Source organism: Trichosurus vulpecula, chromosome 7 (assembly GCF_011100635.1).
Source record: "Trichosurus vulpecula isolate mTriVul1 chromosome 7, mTriVul1.pri, whole genome shotgun sequence".
NCBI lineage: Eukaryota > Metazoa > Chordata > Mammalia > Diprotodontia > Phalangeridae > Trichosurus > Trichosurus vulpecula.
In genome coordinates this window covers 30,646,540-30,673,347 of record NC_050579.1, presented here as the reverse complement: position 1 = coordinate 30,673,347, position 26,808 = coordinate 30,646,540, and the positions used below count along the sequence as shown (strand labels likewise).

Here is a 26,808-nt window from a genome sequence, read left to right as displayed (position 1 = left end):
TTCCATAAATCCAAGCACATTGCCCAAGTTCAGTGCTCCTCAAAGGAAACCATGATGTCCCGATGAAGCCTGTTTTTCCAGGTTAATTTCACTTGAATCTCCTTCTCAACCTCTATGTTCCAATCCAAGTCTCCTACAAGCTCTTTCCTGCACTTGCTATCCTATTTCCTACCTCCATGCATTTGCACATGCTCTTCCCTATTCTTGACATGCCCTCCTTTCTCACCTCCATGTCTTTTGGTAGCTCCCATCAAATCACAGCTCAGTGGCCATCTCCCACACCAGGGCTTTCCTGATCCATCCCTGTTGTTAGTACCCTGAAATTACTTTGTTTTTGCCCATCCGTATACACATTGTAGATCCTCGGTAGAATGTAAGCCTCTTGAGGTCAGGTACTGGTTTTGGTTTTTGTCTTCACATCCCTGATATACTTCGTACAGGATCTGGTGCATAATATCCCCCTGAGAAGTATTTGTTGGACTGAACTGATTGGAAAAGATGATAGTTTTCATTTTCAGTTTCTAAAAAGCCATCTCATTCTCTTGTGGTCTTATTTTCTCAGACACCATGAGTAAGATCAGTGAGACTGTGAAACGGGCCAGGGCTGCTTTCAACTCTGGCAAAACCCGGCCCTTGAAATTCCGGATCCAGCAGCTAGAAAACCTCCAAAGGATGGTGAAGGAGAGAGAAGAGGAAATTACTGCAGCCCTGTACGCTGATCTCCGCAAGGTATTGATTCAGTCCATGAGCCGCCCCCCTTGACCAGGAGCCCATTCTAGGGACTATGGGATGTGCCAGAGGAATAGGGGCAAAACACATCTGCCCTCAAAGGGCTCAGGGTTGAACTGGGGAAAGAAGATTTACACTCACAGAATGGCCCCTTCCAGCTCAAAATCTTGTGACCCTGTAAAATAGAAGGCCATGGTATAAAGTGCCAGATAATAGGGGCATAGACTTTCAGGGGACATTCAGAATGGAGGAAAGAATGTAAAGGGAAATAATTTGGGATGACTTTGAGATGGGGAGGGAAGGTAAGACTCAAATAAATGGGGCAGAAGGACAGGAGTGGGAAGGGATTCCACACAGATAGGAGGTAGAGCAAAGATGTGGAGGCCAGAATGAGCCCAGATTGAGACTTGGCCTGACCAGAGTGGAGGGTTTGAGACAGAGAGATATGATTGTACCTTGTAGAGGAGAGGGCACTGAAATCTGAACAGAGATTCACAGTAGCCAGAGCGAGAAGGGCACTCAGCAACAACAGCCTTATGGGGTCACGGGTGGTTTTCCAGCCTCCATCCAACAAACCAAGCTGAGCCAAGAGTAGAGCTGAAAGAGATCTCAGACTTGTCCTAGTCTGACCCCCTCAGTTTTGAGGAGATGAAAGGAAGCGACTTGTCCAAGCAGCCATAATCAAGCTTTCCTATTATGCAGTGATAGCCCACTACCTTTGTGGGCCCCTTTACAACCTGCTATACACAGTCGATGTCCATTCCTGGGACTTTGTGGTTAGGAGCCAAGACCCAGCTAACAAATCCAGGGGGCTTCTCAGCAGACAGGCAATCTTCCCAGTGGTTTTTTGGTTAGAGGCTCTCTACCTTTAATTTGGGGGGGGGTGTGGTGGTGGTATCTGGTACCTTTTCACAAAATGTAAAAAAGGTCAGACTCTACAATCAGAGGATTTGGGTTTGAATCCTGCCACTGATAATTGCTCCCTGTGTGATGATGGGCAAATCCCTTTACCTCCCTTGGTCTCCATTCTATCATTGTGTAAAACAGGAAGGTTGGGGTAGATGGGGTCTGAGGTCCAGAGACTCTGATCTTACTCTGAATTTCACTGTCCTTACAGAGCAAGCGATCTGCTCTGTATCAAGAGTGCATTTTCTTATTGGAAGAGGTCGAGTATGTGCTTGCCAACCTTCCCCAGTGGATCCTGGATGAGCCTGTGGAGAAGAATGATAATACAAAGGATGAACAGCCCTACATCCACTCAGAACCCCTGGGTGTGGCTCTGATCATTGGGAGCTGGGATAATCCTTTTGTTCTGTCCATCCAGCCATTGGTGGGCGCCATTGCTGCAGGTGGGAAAAAAATTTCTTCTGGATGATAGATAGGCTTCTAGATTTATAGGTGGAAGGGACCTAGAGCCTATTTAACAAATTTTACAAATGAAGAAAGTGAGGTACAGAGAGGGTGAGTGATTTGAACCCATGTCCTTTGACTCCAAATCCTATGTTTTGTGCTGGGAGGAAGGAGGGCTCCTTGTGGGAGTTTCCTAGAAATTTCTAGTGTTTCCTAGAAATAGCTGCAGGATAGCCCACTGGACCCCATCACTAAGAAGATTGGTCAGTTCAGTCAGACTGTCATAAGATTCATGATCAAATTGGGCGTGAGACTCAGTTCTTGAGTTAGAATTCATCTGTAGTCTCATCTAGCATACCGAACGTTTTAGGAGACCATTCTGCTTGGTTACTGGCTGAGTCACTGGTCACTTGCCCAGCAGTTTCATAAGATCAGAGATTTTTTTTTTTTGCTTTTTGACAGGGCAATTGGGGTTAAGTGACTTGCCCAAGGTCACACAGCTAGTATATATGTCAAGTATCTGAGGCCGGATTTGAACTCAGGTCCTCCTGACTCCAAGGCCGGTGCTCTACTCACTGCGCCACCTAGCTGTCCCCAAGATCAGAGATTTAAAGTTGGAAGGGGCCTCAGAGGTCATCTAGTCTGCCCACCCCCTCATTTTGCAGATAAGGAGACTGAGTCCCAGATAAGACAGTGATTAGTCTAAAGTCACTCAGACTTCAAATAGTTGAGTCAGAATTTGAACCTAGGGTCTGACTCCAAATCTACTTTTTGTTGTTGGTCCTTCATTCTCAAAGAGAACCATGATAGGCAAGTGAACTAGATTTAAGTGAGGGAGGGTTGTTTAAAATCACCAGCCTTGCTTTTTCCTCTGGAGTAAGCTGGGTCTAGTGGGGAGATACAGACCAGGACAACTGGAGATGGCCGTAGATGCAGTGGGAGGTATTGGTTTTTTTTTTTTTTTTTTGGAGCGGGGAAGGCAGGGCAATTGGGGCTAAGTGACTTGCCCAAGGTCACACAGGTAATAAGTGTGTCAAGTATCTGAGGCCGGATTTGAACTCAGGTCCTCCTCACTCCAGGGCTTGTGCTCTCCTCACTGCACCACCTAGCTGCCCATCCTTGGCTTTTTTAAGCTAAGGTCTTTAACAGTTGTCTCTTTGACTGAGGAAGTGCCCATTCAGGGATTAAGTCTAGGTAAGAAATGAAGCAGAGAATGGCCTCTTTGCCTAATCAAAAAAAGAAAAAATAATTAACCCGGAAGGGAAAGATACTCAGGGTTTGTGGTCAAAACCGAAGCAATTGCTATTTGCATTCACTCTGGGCCAATCAGGGCCCAAACAATGACCAAGTGGGGCTTTGCCTGGGACCTATTGTTGGCCAATCAAGGAAAGACGGAGTGATTTGGGTGTAAGGCAGGGTCCTTAAGAAAAAAAAAGTTTCAGCTATCAAAATTTATATTCAATTGGGCAGAACACCTGCAGGTAAGGGAATGATACCCTTTGTGGCCAGAGACAAGACAAGACAAGAGCTGTGTTGCCCAACTGGCCGGTTTCAGTTGGGTGCCCAGTGGTGCAACTCCTCTTTCTACTCACAGAGGTTGTTGTCTGCCCTTAGTTCTCAAAGAGGACCATGACATGAGGGAGGTGATGACATGACATGCATGTGAAGTGGACCAAATCTGCTTATTAGCAACATGGCCCTGGACAAGTGGTTTAAGCCCTCTGGCTCTGTTTGCTCTGTTCTAAAAGGAGGATGGTTTACAGCTCTAGATTCTTTCTGAGTGTCCCATTTTACAGGTAGTAGGAAGTGGAGTTGGGATTTAAACCTCTGATCAAAGGGCCAGCATTCTTTGCACCCTATATTGCATCCTCCTGTTAGCTTTAAATGTTCACTCAGCCTTTGTCTTCTCTCAATTAGATTATGGCCCCTTTCCTTCTTATCCAGCTATCTAGGTGGTTCAGAAGTTAGAGTGATGGGCCTGGAGTCAATAAGAGTTGAATTCAAATTTGGCCTCAGATACTTACTAGCTGTGTGACCCTGGGGAAATCACAACCCCTGTTTTCCTCAGCTTCCACATCTGTAACATGGATATAATAATAATACATAGCTGTCAGGGATGTTGTGATAATTAAATGAAATAATTGTAAAGGGCTTGGCACAGTGCCTGGCACTTAGTAGGCAGTACATAATGCTAGGTGTAACTATTAATAGTAACTATCCCTCCATCTTTCAAAAGAAATGAGATGTCGGGGCTCATGGTCTGAGTTGGGAAACTGTGGTCAAGATAAGGGTTTGGTCAGGGCTGAAGGACAAGATCTGGGTCCAAGCAAGCCATAGCACAGCATTAGACAGGTGTGGCACACGCCTGTGGGTGTCTATGCACATGTGCATGCATGCAGACACATTAATGTGTGTGCATGTGTCTGTTTGTTATGGTCTCTGATGTCTGAACCTAGAGGCTTAAGTTAGGAGAGGACCAGGAGGCTGGGGAGTGGAATGGTGGTCACTCTGGGAAGGAAACCTGTACCTTTCTCCCTCAGAGGTGCCAAAACCTGGATTTGCCCAGTGCTGCTTACAGCTTGATGCGGAGGAGCTAAGGGAATACTATGGCCCTTGTATTCATGGGGTGCAGGAATCTGGGGTGTCACTGAGTGAAGGTGTGTTTTCTTGTATCCTATAGGCAATGCTGTGGTCCTCAAGCCTTCTCAGTTCAGTGAGCAAACGGCCACCCTGTTGGCCACACTACTCCCTCAGTACCTAGACTAGGTGAGTCTCAGCCCCAAACCTTCTCTGTAGGGGAAAAAATGGGCCCTTGGAAGTCCCATGGGCAGAACTGAAGGTAGAGGCAAGTAATTCCTGCAGCCCTGAAGGATCCTAGCTATCTCCTATGCCCTTCCTAGTTTGTAAATTTGTGCCTCCCAAATCAGTTTAAACACTTGCAGTGACTTTTGTTGAAGTGGCAAATCGCTTACCTGTTTCTTGCTTTCTCCGTGACCTCAGGCTCATCATATAACTTGTCTGGCCTTTAGTTTACTCCTCTGTAAAGTGAGGGGTTAGTCTAAACTCTTGTCTAAAATCTCTTCCAGCCATAACCCTATATTTTAGGCATTTTAGAGAGCAGGAAACTGAGTCCCAGAGAGAGAAAGTGACTTGTCTGAGGTCATACAGCTACCTAGCTGCCTCTGATTCCCAGTTCAGTGTTCTTTCCCCCACACCAAGCCTCAGCCTTCCATATTTTCTCTTCCTATTAAAAAAAGTCTGGGGAGAAGGAAGGGGACTCAGTTCTCTCTGCTCTCCTTCATTCTGCCACATTCCCCAACTAGGATAAATAACAATGGGGGCTTTGGGTCTCAGAACTAGTGATTCCCCACCTCCCCCATCTCCCACCTCCAGTACTTCTGTACAATGGCCCAAAACCATTCAATTTTATTCCTTTAGTTTCAACAAAGTGCTAAGTGTTTCTACAAAGGGTTGTAGGTGCTAGAAGAAAGATGATTTTTCGAGATCACTTCTGCCTTCAGTGAGCTTACAGATTTATGGGAGGATAAAACCTGAGTCCTTTGGATTTATCTTCCATCATTGTATTGCTGAGAATAGCTAAGTCATTGTTTCAACAATACGGCTAGCAGCTGTTGTGGGGGTGAAAGTCCAACAACAAAAACACTACCAGCACGCTGCAAAAGCACAGGTTCTTTTGATCTGCTTTAATAAGGAAAGCAAGGTTAAAGGGTTGACAAGCTTATTTTAATTCAGCATACAAATACCAGTCACTTAGTTAAGGTGAAAAAACCAGCACCCTGAACTTCAGAATAAAATACAAACAAAGTGCAAACATCGACAGACAGACTTTGTCTGATTCAAATCCCAATACGTAGTAACCAGAGTCTAACAGTCTCAGCATCCAGGTTACAAGCTGGAGGGCCCTTAGCTATAGCTGCCCAGAGTCTCTGCATCAGCACACCAGCACAAGTGAGAGCCCTTCACAAATGGCCCTGTCCTCTCTTCTTATAGGGCTTCAGACGTCATCAAATGTCATCTGAATGACCAGAACTTAGGCTGCTATGATTGACTCTTGAGTTAGCCCCTCCCCTTAGGACCCTGGGAGGTTCACACCCACATAGGTTAGGTTAACACCTAATAGAGGTTAGAGCCTGGGGCTTAGCACTTAGTAAGACTCAATGAAATACACTGAATTACTCAAAAGAAACAAAGCCAAACTCTTCAAGGGCACTTGTTGAACTAAGTGCTAAGAGCCCATTTTGCTTACCAACACAGTCATTCACAACTGATCATCATTACGATGTTCCCGTTACTGTGTATAATGTTCTCCTGGTTCTGCTCACTTCACTTTGCATCAGTTCATGTTATGTTTTTCCAGGTATTCTTGAAACCATCCTGCTCATCATTTCTTATAGCACAATAGTATTCCACATTACATTTATATGCCAAAACTTGCTTAGCCATTCCCCAATTGATGGACATCCCCTCAGTTTCCAATTATTTGCCAGAAGACCTAATTATGGTATTGCTAAGTCAAAGGGTATGCAAATTGTTAGAAACATACTCAGTCTAGGAATAAACAATACTCGTTGGAAAGCCAGGAAGGTTTTCATTATATTTTACATTTATTCTTTCTGAATAAATGGGTACATTCCCTGAATGGAGTACAGGAGAGTACCATCTGTTCAGATGAATAACAGCCTTTTATATTATTCAAATTTGAATCACCTGCCTGGCTCTTCATTGGTTAGATGCAATCCCCTGAAATGGCCATATCATGCACCCCTCAAACAGCTCATGAAGCATGTGTACAGGCATCTAACCCCTCACCTGATCATAAATCTGGTTCTGCTAGATCACAGCTCTGATTAGAACCAGTCAGCTGGTTCTAATATATTTTGCTAAAGCTGGAGGGAGTACTTTTAATCCTGTGGAAACAAAACTCTTCCCATCATTTCCCACAATTTGCCCTCTTTTCTTTTATTCAAATTCTTGTTTCAGATCTTTAATACTCCCTTATTCTCTTTCTCATATGAATTCTTTTCCTTATCCATCTCCCCTTTAAGTAAATATGGAAAGGGAAGGGGGAAGGGTTGATTGATGCACTGACAAATCAAAAGGGTCAGTCCTCTTTATAAATACAGTTACAGAGATCCAAAAGAAAACAATAATGCAATTGTCCCTTTGAAATTCGGAAGTCTCTTCTCATACGACCGTCTGGCAGGGAACATAATCAATGAAGTCCTCTGGTCCTTGGTGTTTGTTCCAGCCATCTCCAGCACAGCATCTCAGCATCTTCTTGTCTTCTTGTAGAATCCCAATTTCTTTTTGTCCACTCTCCTACAAAAGTGACCTTCGTACAATTTTAAGTTACCATTCCTAAATCTCATACTCTTATCATTCTTACAAAACCAAAATTGGAACCTTGGACAATTGTCACGTTCAAGAGATTCACATTAGAACCTAATTTCTTATACTTTACATAAATACATTATTAATTCTTCCACCAGGAGGATGAGATTTCACTAAGGAATTAATAACAGGCTGCAGTACATACAGAAATATATTAAGTAATCAATTTTTAACACAATATACATTAAGCCATAAACTTCTAGTCATGCCATGTTTCTTTTAAGGCATTTACAAAATAAATCACAAGCCATTCTTCTTCTAACATTAACTAATTGTGATTAAACTTGAGACAAGTATGATACTAACTAAGTAACAAAATAATATTCTCACAAGCCCTTGACCTAGTTGTCTCCACACTATTACAAAGAATTAAAGGACCCTAACTTATATACAGGAATACACACACACACACATACACACAAACATACACACAAACACACACATATACATACATACATACACACACACACACACACAAACACACATATATAGGTAACAGATATCAAATCTAAACAGCAAGTTATCATTTGGGCTAAAATCCTAGGCCTAAAATCTCATTCTTATAATAACATAAGATGTTTCAGAATTCAATAGATTTGTTATTGTGCTTACAAAACTTTTTGATTATAGAAATTTGTCACTAAGAGATTAGGGACATAACTTATAGTAAGGGAACAATATTTCCCTAACTTCATGGCAACTCCAGGCAGAAGTTACGTTAAATTGTAAACTGCATTAAGCCAGGCTTAAAGTTTGTCAGGTTTCAGTTGAGGAGTCAAGTCAGAAAAATCCTGCTTCAGCTCAGGCTGAGTGGTCATTTCCCCAACCTTTCCATGAGATCACTCCCTGCAGTTCATACCTGTACCTCACAGGGCTGCTGGCATCATGGATCAGTAGCTCAGACAGCCTTTCTTGATATCCATACCTGGAGTTAGGCTCAGAAAAGCAGTCAGTTAACAGTCCCCTTAGGTCTTTGAATAGCAAGTTCCAATAATCAAATTAAGATATGGCTATGCATTTTTATGCTTGTTTTAGTTCATAAAATCAAAATTTCTCATTCAGATCATAAGTTATTGCTGTAATAGACTTGCATCTGGTTTCCCAAGCTTCTAATGAGATATACTTTAAGAATTGAACCACATAAATATGATAGGTTTGAACACTAACTTTATCTTATGTTTTAGGTCATGAAATGAATTCAAATCAAAACAGAAACATTTAACCTTTCCATCAATGCAAAAGTATTCCATAAGTTATGTCCCTCTAAGAAACTTACACTGAAATTCTTTTCTTCAAATCGAAGATGTCTCTGATTTAGTTCCAGTAATTAATTCAGTCAATTGTATTAATACACAATCATTCTTGCATAATTTTGAAACATGTAAGGACCTTATTCCATATAGATATACAATAACTTTAAATCCCAGCCTTAGTCTATCAGATAATGATTCGACATTGCGTTTGTATCTTTATTTCTTTTCTCTTTATCTAATTATTCCCATAACATTCAGAAAGAATATTTTTGTCTTTCACACAACTATACAAGAGTACCAATTTACCCAGTTATTTGCTTAAATTTTAAAATCTGTCCTAAGCCAGTCACTAGAAATCATTTGCAAATTCTCAGATAATCAAGTTCCTTGTTTAGGAACTCCATGTACAAAAGTTTACCAAATTGATACACCTCAATTTTGTTGGATGCACTTTATGTAGAGACTACAACTTTAACAAAGCAGGTTTACCCAAGTCTGAGGCGTGCTGCTTTTTAGCCTCTTGCAGTTTTCTAGCCTATGCTGCTTCCAGGTTTTTCCAGCCCCAGAGACCCAGGCTTATTACCTGAGGGGCCTTCTCTATAGCTGTTGCCCATCCCACCCTCCTTCCCTTAAGCCAGGTGGGGGAAGGTAAGGCTCTCTCTTCTTATCTAGACTAAGGAAGCGGGGAGTGGGGGGAGGGAGGGAATGAGGAGACTATAAGGCCATTGTTTCAAAAAAAAAAACCCAAAAACCTTTAGCAGCCCAAACTTTTTAACCTGAAGGTGTCCCAAAATCTCTTCCCTTTCATCCTGTCCTTCCATAGGATTTCCTGTCTCTCCCCGAATCCTGGGTTATAAAATTTCTCCAGTCCTTAATCATTTAACCCTCTACATAAGCATATCTCCCAGACATTTGGGTCCCACCCAGAGACTCATAAAATTCACAGTGGGTTTAAATACAAACTTCAATATTAAGTTATTACAACAAATTATACAAAATATTTTACAAAACATTTCTTCCCAAAGTATTTTCCCTTTCTTTAAAAATAATTCTAAATTTCTCTGGTTGTTATGAGGAATAATATCTCTCTCCTCCTTAAAGCAAAAATAAACCTTTAAACACTGGGATTCATTCACAAATTCCCACAGTGCCTAGTCATCTCATCACCAACACATGGAAACTATCACCCTAAACTACTGTATACATTTTCATAAATAGCCAAGATTTCAAATTGGCTATAATATTATTACTTGTTTATAACCAAATATAACAGTTTCAAATTATCACATTTTTATCACACCCTTTTAAAAGATCAATTTATATATAACAAATCAAAATTAAAATTGTTTTAACACCATTTCTACCTCACAATGGTCTCTCAAATTTTACAATCTAAGAGAACATTAAAAATATAATACAATTTAGAAATAAGATGACATCAATTACATTTCCAGATCATCACATATAAAAATGATTGATCCTATTACTTTTGGTATTTAAAAACTGCCTAAAACCCATCAGACATGGCCAGCCATTGCCAAATAACAATACGTAAAAATTTTAATTACATCCCGGTATTTATATATTCCTTTAAATATATTTTATTTAGCTATATATTCCCAGCACTGAATAACTGTTCTTCTGAGAAAAGTTTAGAAGTTTGAAATTATGTTAGCTTAAAAAGTGCTAGGCTACCTCTGGAGCTTAATAATTAATTGAATAATTACAAATCACAGTGATCAATATGTTTACCATGGTCAATACCCATATTTAAAAAAAACCAGTTTTTGATAAAACCCCCCAGATCCATCCTGAAAGGCAGATAGACATAATTCCTTCTAACTTTTCATAACTTTCTGTTGGCTAACAAATCATGCTACAAATTTTCATTTTCAATTAACTTCTTTGTTCCCTTTAAAGTCCCCAAGTCATCTAAAGAAAGAAGAAGAGGGAGTGGGTGAGAGTACATGGGTTTGCTGCTCCCCCACCTCCCATCTTTCTATTTCACTCTCCATATTCTCACTCTAGCTTCCATCTCTCTCTTTCCTAATCTTTACTCAGACTACCTAAGACATTTCAAATAAATGAAAAAAAGATTTTTGGTTACCTCAATTCTGTCCACTCTGAGTCTTAAAGGAACCATATGGGAGTTAAAATGCCTTACAATTTACATACTAAAAAGAACCAAATTTATTTTCCCTCTGCAAAGAGCTCTTTATAATGCATTTTAAACAGAACGCTGGAATCCTAAGTGATTCCATCATTATACAGAAGACCCCCTTATTTCTACAGCTTTAAAACACTTTGCTTGAAATCAGATACACTGATTTAATTTAAACATAAAATAAAAACTTTAACCTTTCATCTAATTAAATCTTAATTCAACTCTCAGCCTTTCACCCCAGACTGTCTGCCTGAGATCTTTTGTTCTGCTAATTAACCCCACTTCTAACCTCCTCACTCTGAGCCTCAAAAGCTTCCTAAAGCTGCATTTCAAATTTCCCATTACAGGAACATGAAACATAAAATGCTTTTTTTTTTTTTTTACAAACTCACAGACAAGACATCACACAGAACAGTGTACATAAACAATTTAGAATTCAAATTCAGACCTATCTTAAGCATTAAATTAAGAATAACACATTTCACACTTCACATCTCCAAATCACCTCTTCACTATGTCCTCCCACACAAACCTCCTCCTTTATGTGAGGCAGGGAATGGTTCAAATGCAAATTGATCTGCCTCTCTCTCATCTGAGGGGAAGTTTCCTGCTTTCTTTCTTGTCTCTCTCCATATTCAAAACTTTTCAGAGTTAGAATGGAGGGGGGGGAGAATTTTCCCTATCTTTTTCCTGGGTTAACCCACTGTTTTCCCAGTTAGCCAGCAAATTATCCCAGCAGGCTTTTTTGAATAAAATGCTTGGAGAAATTCCATTCTCCACTTCTTTTAAGACCTCCCTTTTCCATTCTAGGCAAATCTGATTTATCAACCTAGAATCTGAGACTTGACAAAGCAGAATTAGACCCCAAATTTTCCTTCTGTTGCCCTTGAGCCTGACTTACACTGTCTCTGGCCTTTCAATTTCACTTTCTCATTCAGGCTCTTTACTTACATTCCTGGGTTCCCAAGGATTCCAAAACAATAGTCCCAGGAAGTCAGCAATTTGAAGAATGGAAACTCCCACCTGTAGGTACTTGGGCCTCCTGGAAATCAGCAGGGACACCTCCCTTTCTCTACAGTGAATTTTCCTTCTTCCAATTCTAGAAATCCCAGACAAGCCCCCAAATTGTTAGAAACATAGTCTAGGAATAAACAATACTCGTTGGAAAGCCAGGAAGGTTTTCATTATATTTTACATTTATTTTTTTCTGAATAAATGGGTATGTCCCCTGAATGGAGTACAGGAGAGTACAGTCTGTTCAGATGAATAACAATCTTTTAGATTATTCAAATTTGAATGTCCCACCTGGCTCTTCATTGTCCAGATGCAACTCCCTGAACTGCCTGCATCATGCCCCCCTCAAACATCTCATGAAGCATGCATACAGGCATCTAACCCCTCACCTGATAATAAATCTGGTTCTGCTAGATCACAGCTCTGATTAGAACCAGTCAGCCTACATATATTCTGCTAAAGCTGAAGGGAGTACTTTTAATCCTGTGGAAACAAAACTCCTCCCATAGTTTCCCGTAATTCAAAGAGTGTGAAGGATATGCCCTTTGGGCATAATTCCAAATTGCTCTCCCAAATCGTTGAGTTAGTTCACAACTCTACCAACAATGCATTAGTGTCTCACTTTTTCCAATTCCTCTCCAATATTTGTCATTTTTCTTTTCCCTCGTATTAGCCAATCTGATAGGTGTGAGGTGGTGCCTCAGAGTTGTTTTAATGTGCATTTCTCTAATCAGCAATGATTTAGAGAATTTTTCTTATTCTGAAAACTGCCTGTTCATATTCTTTGACCATTTATCAATTGGGGAATAATTTCTATTCTTATAAATTCAGCTCAGTTCTCTATTTATGTGAGAAAGAGGCCTTTATCAGAGAAACTAGCTGTAAAAATTTTCTTCCAGCTTTCTGCTTTCTTTTTAATCTCAGATGCATTTTATTTTTACACACTTTAAAAAATTTAACATAACCAAAATCACCCATTTTACATCTCATAGTGGTTTCTATCTCTTGTTTGCTCATATATTCTTCCCTTATGATGGATAAGAATTTGAGGATGCATTGGAAAGCAAGGGGAATTCCAAGGATAAGGAATAGTGTGAGCAAAGATACTGAGATAAGAAAGAGAATGCCATTTAAATGTGATTATGATGGGAATTAGCAGGGGATAAAGCTAGAAAGTTGGGTTGCACCAGATGGTGAAGGGCACCTGTTTGATTATCTACCTGTGGAAGGGTACCCAGGAGTCAGTCAGTCAAAAAACATTTACTATAGGCCTATTATGTGCCAGGTACTATACTTAGCCCAGAAGATACAAATATAAAAAAGAGAGCCAGCCCCTGCCCTCAAGGAGCTTACAAGCTAAGGAAGAAGGACAACATCTAAGTGAAGCTAAAAAGGCAAGGCAAGCAGGTTGAAGGGAGATGCAGAGAAGCACTAGGACATGGTGGAGAAATCCAAAGGACTCTAACTGAGTGGAAAATGAAAAGATGATTGGCCTGGGTACCCTCCATAAACAGAGGTTTTGGAGGACTTCATCACTCTGTCTTCTCATCAGAGGACAGATGATGAAGTATCAGTACCAAGGCTGATGCAGTCTTGCATGATGATGAGGCTCCTGGGGGGCATGATGGAGAAGTGAGAAAGAAAGCAGTGATAGTATTCTAGCCAAGGGATCCTAGGAGCATAGATTTGGAGCTGGCAGGGACCTTCAAGGCCATTTGGATCCTCTGATGCCAACTCTAGAGCTTTCCCCACTGGACTACCTGAGTCTCGAGACAGAGAGTGTTTTATGACACTTCTGTTTTCCTCAATATGTTTTTATGGCAGGACCTGTTTCCAGTTATCAGTGGTGGTATTCCTGAGGCCACAGAATTGCTCAAGGAGAAATTTGACCACATCTTCTATTCTGGGAACAAGGAAGTGGGCAAAATTATCATGACAGCTGCGGCCAAGCACCTGACCCCAGTGACCCTGCAACTGGGAGGGAAGAATCCCTGTTACATTGATAAGGACTGTGACCTTGACATTGCCTGCAGGTGAGATTGGAGACTATTAGAGAGTGTGGAAGTTGGAAGAGGTCCAAGGAGCTCTTTGAATCATAGTATCACTGAATGAATGAATGAATGAATGAATGAATGAATGAATGAATGAAAAAGTACTAGATATTATGTGGCTAGCACCATGCTTTGTCCTGGGGATATGATAACAAAAGTGAAGACAATACTTGCGCCCAATGAGCTTATGTTCTAATAGGAAAAGACAAAACATATGAGAAGGGTGGCCAGGGAGGAGTACTTAGGTTTGGAAAATCCAGTGGTGGTGAGTAGAGTCATAGATTGAGGCAACTGTAGTATGGTAGAAAATCTGTTGGGTTTAGAGTCAAGAAGGTCTGGCATTGCTCCTTATTATCTGTGTGACTTGGGCATGTCACTTCACCCCCTCTGAACCTTGTTTCCTCTTTGTGCAATGACAGAGCTGGGCTAGACAACCTCTAAGGTCCCTTCTGGAGCTAAGTCCTAGGAGCCTGTGGCATCTGTACATGGTACCACATGAGATATTTTGTTTTTGATTCAGGTGCATGGCCAGGGCACAGATGGACCTAATTGGCATGAGAGAGCAGTGGGCAGACCTCACAAGCTGTATGTGTTAACATACCATTAAACCAATTGTTAAGTTCTGCTCTTTCTGTTGGGGGAAAGTTGACCATTGAACAACTAGCCTTCTGAATGCCCTTCTAGCTTTTTCTAGCCAGTTGTCTTGTTGTGGGGGAGGTACAGATGGAACATTCCATGTAAACTTCAGTACTCTCCCATGACCTTCTTGGCTAGGGTTCCAATCCTACCCCTTCTGGAAGATGCTACTGGGGCTTCAGTCCCAGTTGCCATCCCCATGAACTGGGAGAGGGATGAGTGCCATGCTATGCATTCTATAGTCGCTGATAGGGAAAAGTGTCCCTGTCCTGGGAATGGAAAATTAAGAAGGATATGGAAGATTATTTTTCAATAACCAGGGTTAGATTGTATCCTCCAGAAGCCAGAGTTATGACTTCCTCCAGCATTGTCAGCAAATGACAAACATGTAGCGTCCCTCTTCATTATTAATTGTGGGACTGTTCTTGATTTTCCTGGAATTTGTTTTCTCCAGACGTATCACCTGGGGAAAGTTCATCAACTGCGGCCAGATTTGTTTGGCTCCAGACTACATCCTCTGTGATCCTGCTCTGCAAGGCCAAGTAGTGGAGAAGATTAAAAAAACCCTGAAGGTGAGTCAGAGGACTCTGAAATCACTTGTACCTGCCTCACAGACCCTCGGAGTGGTGGTAGTAGAGAGAGAATATGGCTAGGGGTGTGTGCTCTCAGAAGGGATGGATATACTGTATAGCTCCTACCCACATCTTTCTTGGTGCCAGGCATTTGCTAAGTGCTGGGGAGAAGAAGAAAGGGAAAAGAATCATCTCTTGCCCTCAAAGTGCTTACCTTCTAATAGAGTATAACATGGAAAGAAGTTTTTGTAGACATTCTTTTAACAAATTTTGAGTTCTGAATTCTATTCCTCCAGTGTCCCCTCCATCTTTTGGGAAGGTAAGAAATATGGTACCCATTATGCATGTGAACTCATGCAAAACATAGCAGAAGCATTTATTAAGCACCTATTATGTGCCAGACACTTTAAAAATGTTGTCTCATTTGATTCTCACAATAACTCTGGGAGGCAGATGCTGTTACGATCTCTATTTTACAGTTGAGGAACCTGAGGCAGAGGTTAAATGACTCACTGAAGGTCATACAGCTAGTAGGTGTCTGAGGCTGGATTTGAACTCAGGTTTCTTGACTCTAGGTCCAGTACTCTTTCAAACTAGTTGCCTCCAAACATGAGATAACTTTAGAGGGGAAGGTGTTAGTAGCCAGGGGAACCCCTAAAGAGATGGTGCAGGAACTAGGTCTCGAGGGAAGCCAGGAATTCTGGCCCCATGAATTGGGGACTTCCCTGTCATGAAAGGAGGGACATATATCTTCTTAACTCTCCTCCAAAAGAAGAGCAAAATTTGGTCATTACCACTACATGTGTTACAACAACTCTGAGAGGTGGGTACGATTATTATTCTCATTTTACAGATGAGGAAACTGAGGCAAACAGGTTTAAATGACTTGCCCCAAGGTCACACAGGTAGTGAGTGTCTGAGGCCAGATTTGAATGCAGGTCTTCCTGACTCCAGGCCTGGTGCTCTATCTACTCTGCCACTTAGCTGCCCCTATTCTTGCCTTTTGTATTGTTATAATCATTATGTATGTTATTTCCTGGTTCTCCTTACCCCTCAGTCTGCATCAATTCATAGAAGTTTTTGCATGTTTCTCTGAATTCTTCACAGTTGTAATTTCTTCTAATCAACCAATCAGCAAGTATTTATTAAGTGCCTACTGTTTATCAGACACAGTGCTAGGTCCTGTGGCTACAGAGACAATATAAACGGGGGAGGGGAAGACACCATTACCTGGAGGAACCCAAAAAAGGCTTACTGCAGAAGGTGGCACATTTGGCCATTTCCTAATCAATGGGCACCCACTTTGATTCTATGTTCTTTGTTGCCACAAAAGTGCTGCTTTGAATATTCTGGCACCTGTGATACCTTTCCTTCATGCCTCACCTCCTTACGTTCCATGCTGTAACCAGAATGGACTTTGTTTTCTTTGAATGACTCAGCTTACCTCATTGAGCTTCCCTGGACACTGGGGCTTGCTCTTCCGGGGCAGGAAGCCCAGTGACCATGCCAAGAATCAGAGAACTTCCTGTGTGATGAGTCATGGGGCTGGCTGAGGGGAGGTGTGTTAACCTGGTCTACGCTAGGGGGAGGGGCCAAGTCAAGAACCAATCGGCCCTGGTTGTTCAGGCGGCGCTTGATGATGTCAAAAACTCTATAAGAGGGGAGAGGACAGCTTGAAGATTCTCTCTCTTCCGGTTGGAGCCAGAGACACCTACAGCCGAAGCTGAGCTGCCGGTAGCAGAGCTGACTGGAGGCTAGTGGGCAGTCTTCTTACCGTAGAGGGGAAGCATGTATACGATTTTGCCTTATACTATCTCGCTTCTCTGTGGCCTCCTGGTTACCCCTGTGAGATGGACTTATTGGGCCTGGAAGCTTTTGATGAAAATATCAAAATGGGGCGCTGGTTTGTGGGCTTGTTACTGCGGAGTGTAAATACATGCTTTAGTTCTCCTGCCTTCTGCCTAGAGAATTCCTTATATCCTGTGGTTCCGGACCTTTTAGGCACATATGAGATTCTCTTTGAAATCATAAATTCTGCCTTCCTAATATATATGCCCAATAGTGGGATGTCTGGGTGAAAGGCATGTGACTTTTAGTTATTTTCTTTGTTACTTTTAGGTCAGAGGTATAGGTAGACAGACATACAGACAAAGAGAGGGAGAGAGAGAGAGAGAGAGAGAGATGAATGGATAGATGGATGGATGGATGGGTGGGATATATTGAGAGATAGATAGATAGAAGGATTGACAGATGGATAAGTAGATAGATTGATAAGTGATGGATGGATAGAATGATAAATAGAATGAAAGATAGGTAGATAGATGATTAAATAGATACATAGATGGATAGAGACATATAGAAGATAGAAAGATGATAGATGGATAGATAAAAGGATAGAAGGATTGATAAGAAGTCAGATAGATGGATATCTGAACTACAGAGAGATAAAGTAACCCATCCAAAGTTCTGCAATTTAATGAAGGCTGGAAGACAAGAAATCAGCTTTGGCTGTTGAATTGTAAACAAGAAATAAAGAGAAGAATGGATTCTCTTCCTGAGAGGCAGGGAGCACAGGAGAAAGGCTACTAGTTTTGGAATAAAAGATATGGGTTCCTTTTTTGCCTCAGAATCTTTCTACCTCTGTGATCTTGGTTATAACTCTAGGCCTCAGTTTCCTTATCTGTCAAATGAGGGGGTTGGACTGGATGATAAATAAGGTTCCTTTCAGCTCTAAATCTTCCAAATCAGTTATTCTTAGCAGTTGCAGACATTCCCTGAAATTGGGTCTATTGCCACATAACTATTCTATGAATGAATGCATGAAAGAATAAATGAATGAATGTACAAATGAATGAATGAGATAAAAAGCTACACACCGGAGAAACAAACAGAAAAAAAATCTGACAGTCAGTTCCTGCTTTCAAGGAGCTCACATCCTAGGAATAGAGATGGGTCCTGGACCTGTGATTTCATTGGGTAGAAGGAAATTTGAGGTGAGTGAACACTCTCTATCAATGCAGGTCAGGGCCCCCTCTACAACTTTGAGTTTTAGGGAGTGGTTTTTGTATCTGAAATATTTAAAAATGCTTTTCTGTGCATTCTATCATAAACTCTTTTAACATCATGCCTCTTTCCCAAAGGAATTCTATGGAGATGATGCCAAAAGTTCTCGTGACTATGGAAGAATAGTCAACAGCCAGCGCTTCAAAAGGTTGATGAGCTTAATTGAGGGACAGAAGGTGGCACATGGAGGGACTGGAGATGAGGCTTCTTGCTATCTAGGTGGGTGGCTACTGTCTGTGCCTTTCCCTTTACTGTGAGGAAGGCAAGTTTGTATTTTTCAACCAGTAGTATTTAGGCCGGTGCTTAATAAATGTTGATGGATTGATTATGTTGAGTGGGGCTGAGATGGGGGCAGCTCTGTCCCCTTCCCAGTGTGGTCCTTGGTGTTGCTGCCCCCCAAACCTGGCCTATTTCTCCCCCTTGCCCAGTGACTGTGGCTTTGTGCAGAATGTGAGAAAGGGAGCTAAAGGACTGAACATTTAGTTGAGCCCTTAGAGAATCATCAGTGTTTTGTTTTTGTTGTTTTATTTTCCTTTTGTCCATTTTCTTAAGGCCAAGGCAGGTTTTCAGGAAGTGCCAGGACAAGTTAGTACAAAGGATGACTTTGGCAGCAAAGTTCATTGCAAATAGGTTAGATTTCTCTGCCACCTTTGATGACCTAGAAACTAGATATGGTATTACTTAATTGTCTGAGAAGGGATCGAAATATTGTAAAGACTTGGGCAGGGGAAAGGCACCCGGAAAGGTATGCTCTCTCTCTCTCTCTCTCTCTCCCTCTCTCTCTCACTCATCTCTCCATCTCTCCATTTCTGCCATCTCTCTCCCTGCTTGACCCGCCCAGTCAGTGTTCCCATACTCCAAATTAACATTTCAATTCATCAGTCAATCATTTATTAACAGACTTCAGGCATCTTGGTGTTATCAATGGAGAGCTGCCCTTGGAGCCAGGAAGACCTGAATACTGGCTGTGTGGCCTAGGGTAACTCTTGTTATTCTCAGTGACTTTCTTGTTGTTGTGTGTCCTTGGGTCTCAAAGAGGACAATGACATCAGCAAGGAGACGTCATGACTTGGATTATTAGTGCAGCAGGGCTGTGCAAAGTCACCACCAGCCTCAGTCTCTCCTCTGGAGTCATCTGGGTCCAGGGGCAACATATAGATCAGGAAAGTGGACATGGCCCCAGATGCAGTGGGAGACCTTGGCCTTTTAAAGAGTAGATCTTTCTCATGTCTCAGTTTGTCAGAGGCAACACCCCATCAGTGATTAAGGCTAGGTAAAAATGAGGCAAAGAATGGCCTGTTTTAACTGGATCATAAAATAAATGAATAAATAAATGAAATCAAATCAACCTAGGAGGGGAAGACCCTCAGGGTTTCTCACTAAAAGATAAACAATTACTATTTATTCACTCTGAGCCATCAGAATCCAAACAATGACCAAGTGAGGCTTGGGCTGGAACCTATTGTTGGCCAATCAGTGAGAGCCAGAGTGATTTGGGTTTTTGGCATGGTACATAAAAAAGAAATCTATCCCATGAACCTCAAGATGTCTTGCTGGGTTTCAGCAATCAAATTTTGTATTCCTTGGGGCAGAGCAACCTTGTAAGGGTATGATTCCCTATGTGGATGGAGGGAGAGTAGGGAGAAAAGGGAAATGAGAGAGAAAACGGAGGAAGGGAGGAAGAAAGGAATGAAAGGAAGGAAGGAGCTGCATTGCAACTGGAACTGGTCAGTGGGGCAGCTACTACTACTCACAGGTTGTTGTTTGTCCCTCATTCTCAAAGAAGATCGTGACATCAGGAAGGAGATTTTGTTATACCAGAAGCGAGCGAGACACACGACAAGAGTTTAAGTTTTAAATGGAGAAGTTTATTAGCCGGCGACCGTTCGGGGAAATAGAGTCTCCCAAATCAAAACGGCTGCTGATGCCAGTGAAGAAGCAGTATTTATACAAAAATCTAAGTACAGATGTTAGTTATCTCTTGAAACTTACATGTTATTTTTAGGAGGCTCAGTAAGCCTTTGTTAACTTTACTTTGATGACCATGATACATAAAAAAAGAACCTCCTAAATAGATTGTAAATACAATATATCAGATAGCTGACTTAAGTGTTGACTGAATTACAACCCAGGATCTCTTCGTCCCATTTGCCATACATCCCACGGGAGCATGAGATAAGAGCTAGGAGCAATCACATAAGAAAAGGAATATCCGGGGCTGAGGCTTTCATCCTTCAAGGCCATAGGCAGACCGGGACAGATGGTCCAGCTGGGTTTTGTTGAGACAAGAGATAAAGTTGTCTCCAAGCCACCTCAGTTAGATAAAGGAAGATCGTTAGGCTTTCCTGGTAATTAGCTTACATTCCATGGGAATATCTTAGGGGCCCAGGGAACTCGCCAAAAGGCAGGAACTCAGCCTGTTCTTTTATATGCACACTGGAGTTTGCGATTAGGGGCTGGGGGCAGGGTTTTTAGCAATAGCTGGCTACTCAGGTATCACAATTTCATGGCTATGGAAAGTCACCAGCCTCACTCTCTCCTCTGGAGCCATCTGGTCCAATGGCAACAATGACCAAATGAGGCTTGGGCTGGGACTGACCTACTGTTGGCCAACCAATGAGAGCCAGAGTGATTTGGGTGGAAGGCATTTTATTTATTTATTTTTTAAATTTTATTTATTTTTAGTTTGCAACATTCAGTACCACAAGCTTTGAGTCCAAATTTTCTCTCCCTTCTTCTCCTCCCCCCTCCTCAAGACAGCATGCAATCTGATGTACTTTCACAATAAACATATTTTCACATTAGTCGTGTTGCAAAGAGGAATGATAACCAACAGAATGAACTACAAGAAAGAAGAAACAAAAGAAAACAAAACAAAAGAGAGAGAGCAAATAGTATGCTTTGATCTGCATTCAGATTCCGTAATTCTCTTTTTAAATTTATTTAATATATTTAGTTTTCAGCATCGATTTTCACAAAAGTTTGAATTACAAATTTTTTCCTCATTTCTACCCTCCCCCCACTCCAAGATGGTATATATTCTGGTTGCCTCTCATCTGTCACCCCACTCCCTTCCCATCCCCCTTTCCCTTCTTCTCTTGTAGGGCAAGATAAATTTCTATGCCCCATTGCCTGTGTATCTTATTTCCTAGTTGCGTGCAAAAACTTTTTTTTGTTGTTGTTTTTGAACGTCTGTTTTTAAAACTTTGAATTCCAAATTCTCTCCCCTCTTCCCTCCCCACCCACCCTCCCTAAGAAGGCAAGCAATTCAACATAGGCCACATGCGTATCATTATGTAAAACCCTTCTACAATACTCATGTTGTGAAAGATTAACTATGTTTTGCTCTTTCCCAACCTCTCCCCCTTTATTGAATTTTTTCCCTTGACCCTGTCCCTTTTCGAAAATGTTTGTTTTTGATTACCTCCTCCCCCCATCTGCCCTCCCTTCTATCATCCCCCCTTTTTTATCTTTTCCTCCTTCTTTCCTGTGGGGTAAGATACCCAATTGAGTGTGTATGGTATTCCCTCCTCAGGTCAAATCCAATGAGAGCAAGATTTACTCATTCCCCCTCACCTGCCCCCTCTTCCTACAGAACCACTTTTTCTTGCCACTTTTATGTGAGATAATCCACCCCATTCTATCTCTCCCTTTCTCCCTCTTTCAATATATTCCTCTCTTATCCCTTAAATTGATTTTATTTTTTTAGGTATCATCCCTTCATATTCAACTCACCCTGTGCCCTTTGTGTGTGTGTGTGTGTGTGTGTGTGTGTGTGTGTGTATACCTACATATATACATACATACATAGACACACATATGTATATATATGTATACACACATATATATGCATATTCCTTTCAGCTACTATGATATTGAAGTCTCATGAATCATACACATCATCTTTCTATGTAGGAATGTAAACAAAACAGTTCAACTTTAGTAAGTCCCTTATGATTTCTCTTTCTTGTTTACCTTTTCATGCTTCTATTGATTGTTGTGTTTGAAAGTCAAATTTTCTATTCAGCTCTGGTCTTTTCACTGAGAAAGCTTGAAAGTGCTCTATTTTATTGAAAATCCATATTTTGCCTTGGAAGATTCCGTAATTCTTTCTCTTGATAGCATTTTCCATCATGAACCTTTTGGAGCTGTCTTAGGACCTTGCATTGCTGAGCAAAGCCAAGTCTATCAAAGTTAGTCACTTCACAATGTGGCTGTAACTGTGTACAATGTTCTCCTGGTTCATAAATCTTTCCAGGTTTTTCTGAAGTCCGCCTGCTCATCATTTCTCATAGAACCATAGTATCCCATTACATTCATATAGCACAACTTGTTCAGCCATTTCCCAATTGATAGGGCATTTTATTTTTAAAAACTAAAATAAATGAGTGCTTTCTGGGAAGGTACTGACCAGTGGTGGTATTAGTATAAGCATGATGCAAGAGATGGCACTGGAGATGACACTTCGAGGAGGCCAGGAATTCTACAAGGTGGAAAAGAAGAAAGAGTGAATGTCAGGCATGGGGACCAGACTACAAATGCTCTAAAAGAGCTCTTGTACTTGAACGGATAAATACACAGATAAGTATTAATGCAAGGCAATTAAGTGATGGATCAAAGGAGAGATCCAGAGAAACCCCCTCCCATAAGCAGAGGAAAGAGAGCCTACCTTTCTATTATTTCTATTATTATTTCTATAAGAGACTACTTTTTATTATTGGTTATTGGTTGAGAAGGTGCTTTGAAAGGCTAGCTGGCTGGGTTTGTCTGGGTGGGCTGTGCATGAGTGAAGAATGAGCCAACCCCAAGGTTTCTTACTTGGGTGCCTGCTTTGTTTCTTGGTCTTTCTAGCCCCCACCATTCTCACTGATGTTGACCCAAGGTCTCAGGTGATGCAGGAAGAAATCTTTGGGCCTGTTCTCCCCATCGTCTGTGTGAAAAGCCTGGAGGAAGCCATCCAGTTCATCAATGAGAGGCCAAAGCCCTTGGCTCTCTATGTGTTTTCTAACAATGACCAGGTAATAAATACTAGGGATCCTTCCCCTGACCTCTCTATGCTGCTCGTGTCCTCCAAAATACACTCACGCAGGCTGCCAAGGCTCCTTTTCCTCAAACCAAAGTCAAACGCTATATCTAGAGCACCTGGAACCTAAGTGGTATTCAGAGCATTGAGTGCCATTCCAGCTTTGTGGGGGCATTGAAGGCAGAGCTGTGTAGTAAAGGGAATACTGAGTTCCTATAAGCCTGGGACAGCTAGGTGGTACAGTGGATAGAGCACCAGGCCTAGAGTGAGGAAGACTCATCTTCCTGAGTTCAAATCTGGCCTTAGACACTTATTAGCTGTGTGACCCTGGGTAAGTCATTTAACCTCTGCCTCCAAGTGGGGATAATAATATCATCTTCACAGTGTTGTTGTGAGTATTTAATAAGCTAGTATCTATAAAGCACTTAGCATAGTGCCTGGCAGAGCTGGGATTCCAACTCAGGCCCCTTGACTTCCAAATCCAGGAGCCTTTCCATTGGCTGATGGGAGACTTGGACCCAGTTCTTCAGAGTCTGGATTTAATGTATTCCACATTATTTTATACTGGCTCTTAGCCCTAGCATTAATATCTAATTTTTGGCCATAACTCCCACTGGAATCCAAACTCCTGGGTAGGTCACCAGCTTCCCTCACATGGAATCACAAGATTCTAGGTCTGGAGCTCAGGGACACCATCTAGTCCAATGCCTCATTTTATATTTGGGGAAACTGAGGCTCAGAGATATGCCCAAGGTACTAAGTAGAAGAGCCTAGATTTGAACCCAGGTCTTCTGACTTCAGATTCAGCACACTTTCCACTATGCCATGCTGTTTGTGAATCTGCCTTCCCTTTGGAGGGGCAGCCTCTGCCACCTGGAAGAGAGGATATGCCTCTGGGCAAAAGACAGACTGGCCTGCCCAGCCCCTCTGCTTTCTGATAGGAAGTTGCCTCTCCCTTGTCTTCAGGAGCTCTGGGTTAGTCTGTCACCATGAATCCCAAGCCAGTGTGTGTTATCTGGGAGCTCATCAGATATAGAAGATCAAAGCTACAAGGGTTCTTCCTAGGGAGGCCCAGAGAGGGAGGGTGACTTGTCCAAGGTCACAGAGCTAATGAGGAACAGAGCCAGGATTTAAACCCAGGTCCTCAGACTCCAAATCTGGTGGTCTTCCTATTAGACCACACTGCCTCTCACTCTTCTGACCTCACAGCTATGGCCCCTTTCCTGGCAAAATTAAATCATGGAACTAGAACTGGAAGGAGTCTTTGAGGCTCTCTGGTCCATTTGATAAATGAATCTTGGTGGTGTCTTCCAGGTCATCAAGAAGATGATTGCAGAGACTTCCAGTGGAGGTGTGACTGCCAATGATGTGATGTTCCATGCTGGTGTCCACACTCTACCCTTTGGTGGTGTAGGTGAGTGTCCAGTCCTCTCTGACCCCTGCCCATTCCTTGCCCTTCCTCCTGACCCCAGGGAGTGCAGCACATGTGGCCTGGTCTTGGGTCCCTGTTTGAACAATCCGGGTAGCAGCTTCTGTGGGGGTATAAGATTCACCCACAGCCAGCACCCAGAAAGCTGCCAACAACACAGGTTCTTCTGATCTGCTTAAGCAAGGGAAGCAAGGTGAAGGGGTTGACAAGCTTACTTTTAATTCAGCATTCAAATATTATTCAGTTAGTTCAGGGGAAAAAGCCAGCACCCTGAACTTCAAAACAAAATGCAAACAAATTTCAAACATCAACAGACTTTGTCTGATTCAATCCCAACACATAGTTACCAGAGTTCAACAAAATCTCAACATCTGGGTTTACAAGCTAGAGGGCTCCTTAGCTACAGCTGCCAGGAGTCTCCTCATCAACACCATCTCCAGAGCCCCGCACAAATGGCTCTGTCCTCCCTTCTTATAGGGCTTCAGACATCATCAGACATCATCTGAATCACCAGAGCTCAGGCTCTGGTGATTGGTTCTTGAGTTGGCCCCTCCCCTTAGGACCCTGGGAGGTTCACATCCACATGGATTAGGTTAACACCTAATGGGGTTTGGGCCTGGAGCTTAGCACCTAGTAAAGCTCACTGAGATAAATTGAGTCACTCAAAGAAAACAAAGGCCATTCTGGTTACAGTCCCCTGACTAAGATAGATGAGAAGCCACATTCCCATCTAGGGTGATAGCGCCTGCCTCCCTGGGTTATGGTGAAGAACAGACCACAGTGAGGTCACGTGTATAAACGCCATCACAGACCTCAAAGGGAGCTATAGAAGTGTGACTGTTGTTCTTGTGGTTAATGTCATTGTTACCAATGTTCCCCTTGTTGTTGTATGGTTATTAGTACTGTTAATTCCACCCCAATGGGGTGGGCAGAAAAGGAATAGAGCCTAGACTGACATATAGGAGGAAGTGGAGGAGAAAGGGTGGAAAGGGAAGAAGATGGAGAAGAGAGGGGGAGGAAAAGGAAAGGAGATGTGTGTGATGTAGAGACAGTGGGCAGAGGGGAAGAGCAAGGTTCCCCATCATTTGTGAGCTGCCTCCCAAACACACATGGGTGTTTTTGACTTCCTTGCAGGTGACAGTGGCGTGGGTGCCTATCATGGTAAGAAGAGTTTCGAAATCTTCTCCCACCGCCGGTCCTGCTTGATCAGGCCTCTGAAGATGGAGGACTCTGAAAAATTCCGGTTCCCACCTTTTCCTGTTGAGGTGAGAGAACCCTCAAATCTCAAAGCTGAGAGGGATTTCATTAGTGATAGGACCATGGATTTAGAAGTGGAAGGTTTTTGAGAAGCTATCTAGCCCAAACTCTAATTTTCCACAGGAGGAAACAGGCCCAAAGAAAGTGAAGTGATATGTCCAAAGTCACACCTTTAGTTAGTGGCTAGCCAGGATTAGAACTCAGATCTTCTGACCATCAGGGAGATAAAAATTGAGAAAGAGGGATTTCTTATCCTTGAGACATTCATCAAAGAGCCAGGAGAAGTATGGAGACTAGACACAATTCTGGGGCTGAGTAGTAAACTTAAAAGAGGAAATGGTTGCTCTCTCATCCCTTTATTTGATTTTTTTTCTTTTAGATATCTTCCCTTTATCTTCAACTCACCCTGTGTCTGCTCTCTCTCTTTTATTGAAAACTAAATATGTTAAATAAATAAATTTAAATTAAAAAGAAAAAAAAAGAGGAAATGGTTAAAAATAGAAGAGAAACAAAGCAAAACAAAACAAAAGACTACAGAACTGACCAAGAAAACTAAATGCTGTTATTTTCAAAATTTTGGTTCTCTTTCTCAAGACCACATGCACATAGACCATGTGGGAGGGCACAGAAAAATGATAAATAGATGTTAAAAAAACTCCAAACAAAATCCAGAAGTACTAAGTATCTCTTTAACAGAGCATAGCACAACAAAATGCAGAGAACAAAAGAAAAAAAGACTTAGTTATGACATTCTGAATAATGGGTAGGTCAAGAATAAATCCAGGTAATGGTTAGTAATATTGTGAAAAAAAACAAGGTTGGAAAAAACAGAATTAGGTTTTTCAGTATATTGAT

General features: G+C 41.9%; 1 protein-coding gene across 1 annotated transcript; it reads left to right on the top strand.

Annotated features, from left to right (window-relative positions):
• Positions 1-567: 567 nt before the first annotated feature.
• Positions 568-26,042, top strand: LOC118857463 (aldehyde dehydrogenase, dimeric NADP-preferring-like). Its single transcript, XM_036768139.1, is given in 9 exon segments — positions 568-729; positions 1,847-2,078; positions 4,760-4,845; positions 13,747-13,955; positions 15,064-15,181; positions 18,322-18,463; positions 23,096-23,262; positions 24,582-24,681; positions 25,831-26,042. Coding segments are annotated over 9 exon segments (1,428 nt in total).
• The last annotated feature ends 766 nt before the right edge of the window (positions 26,043-26,808 follow it).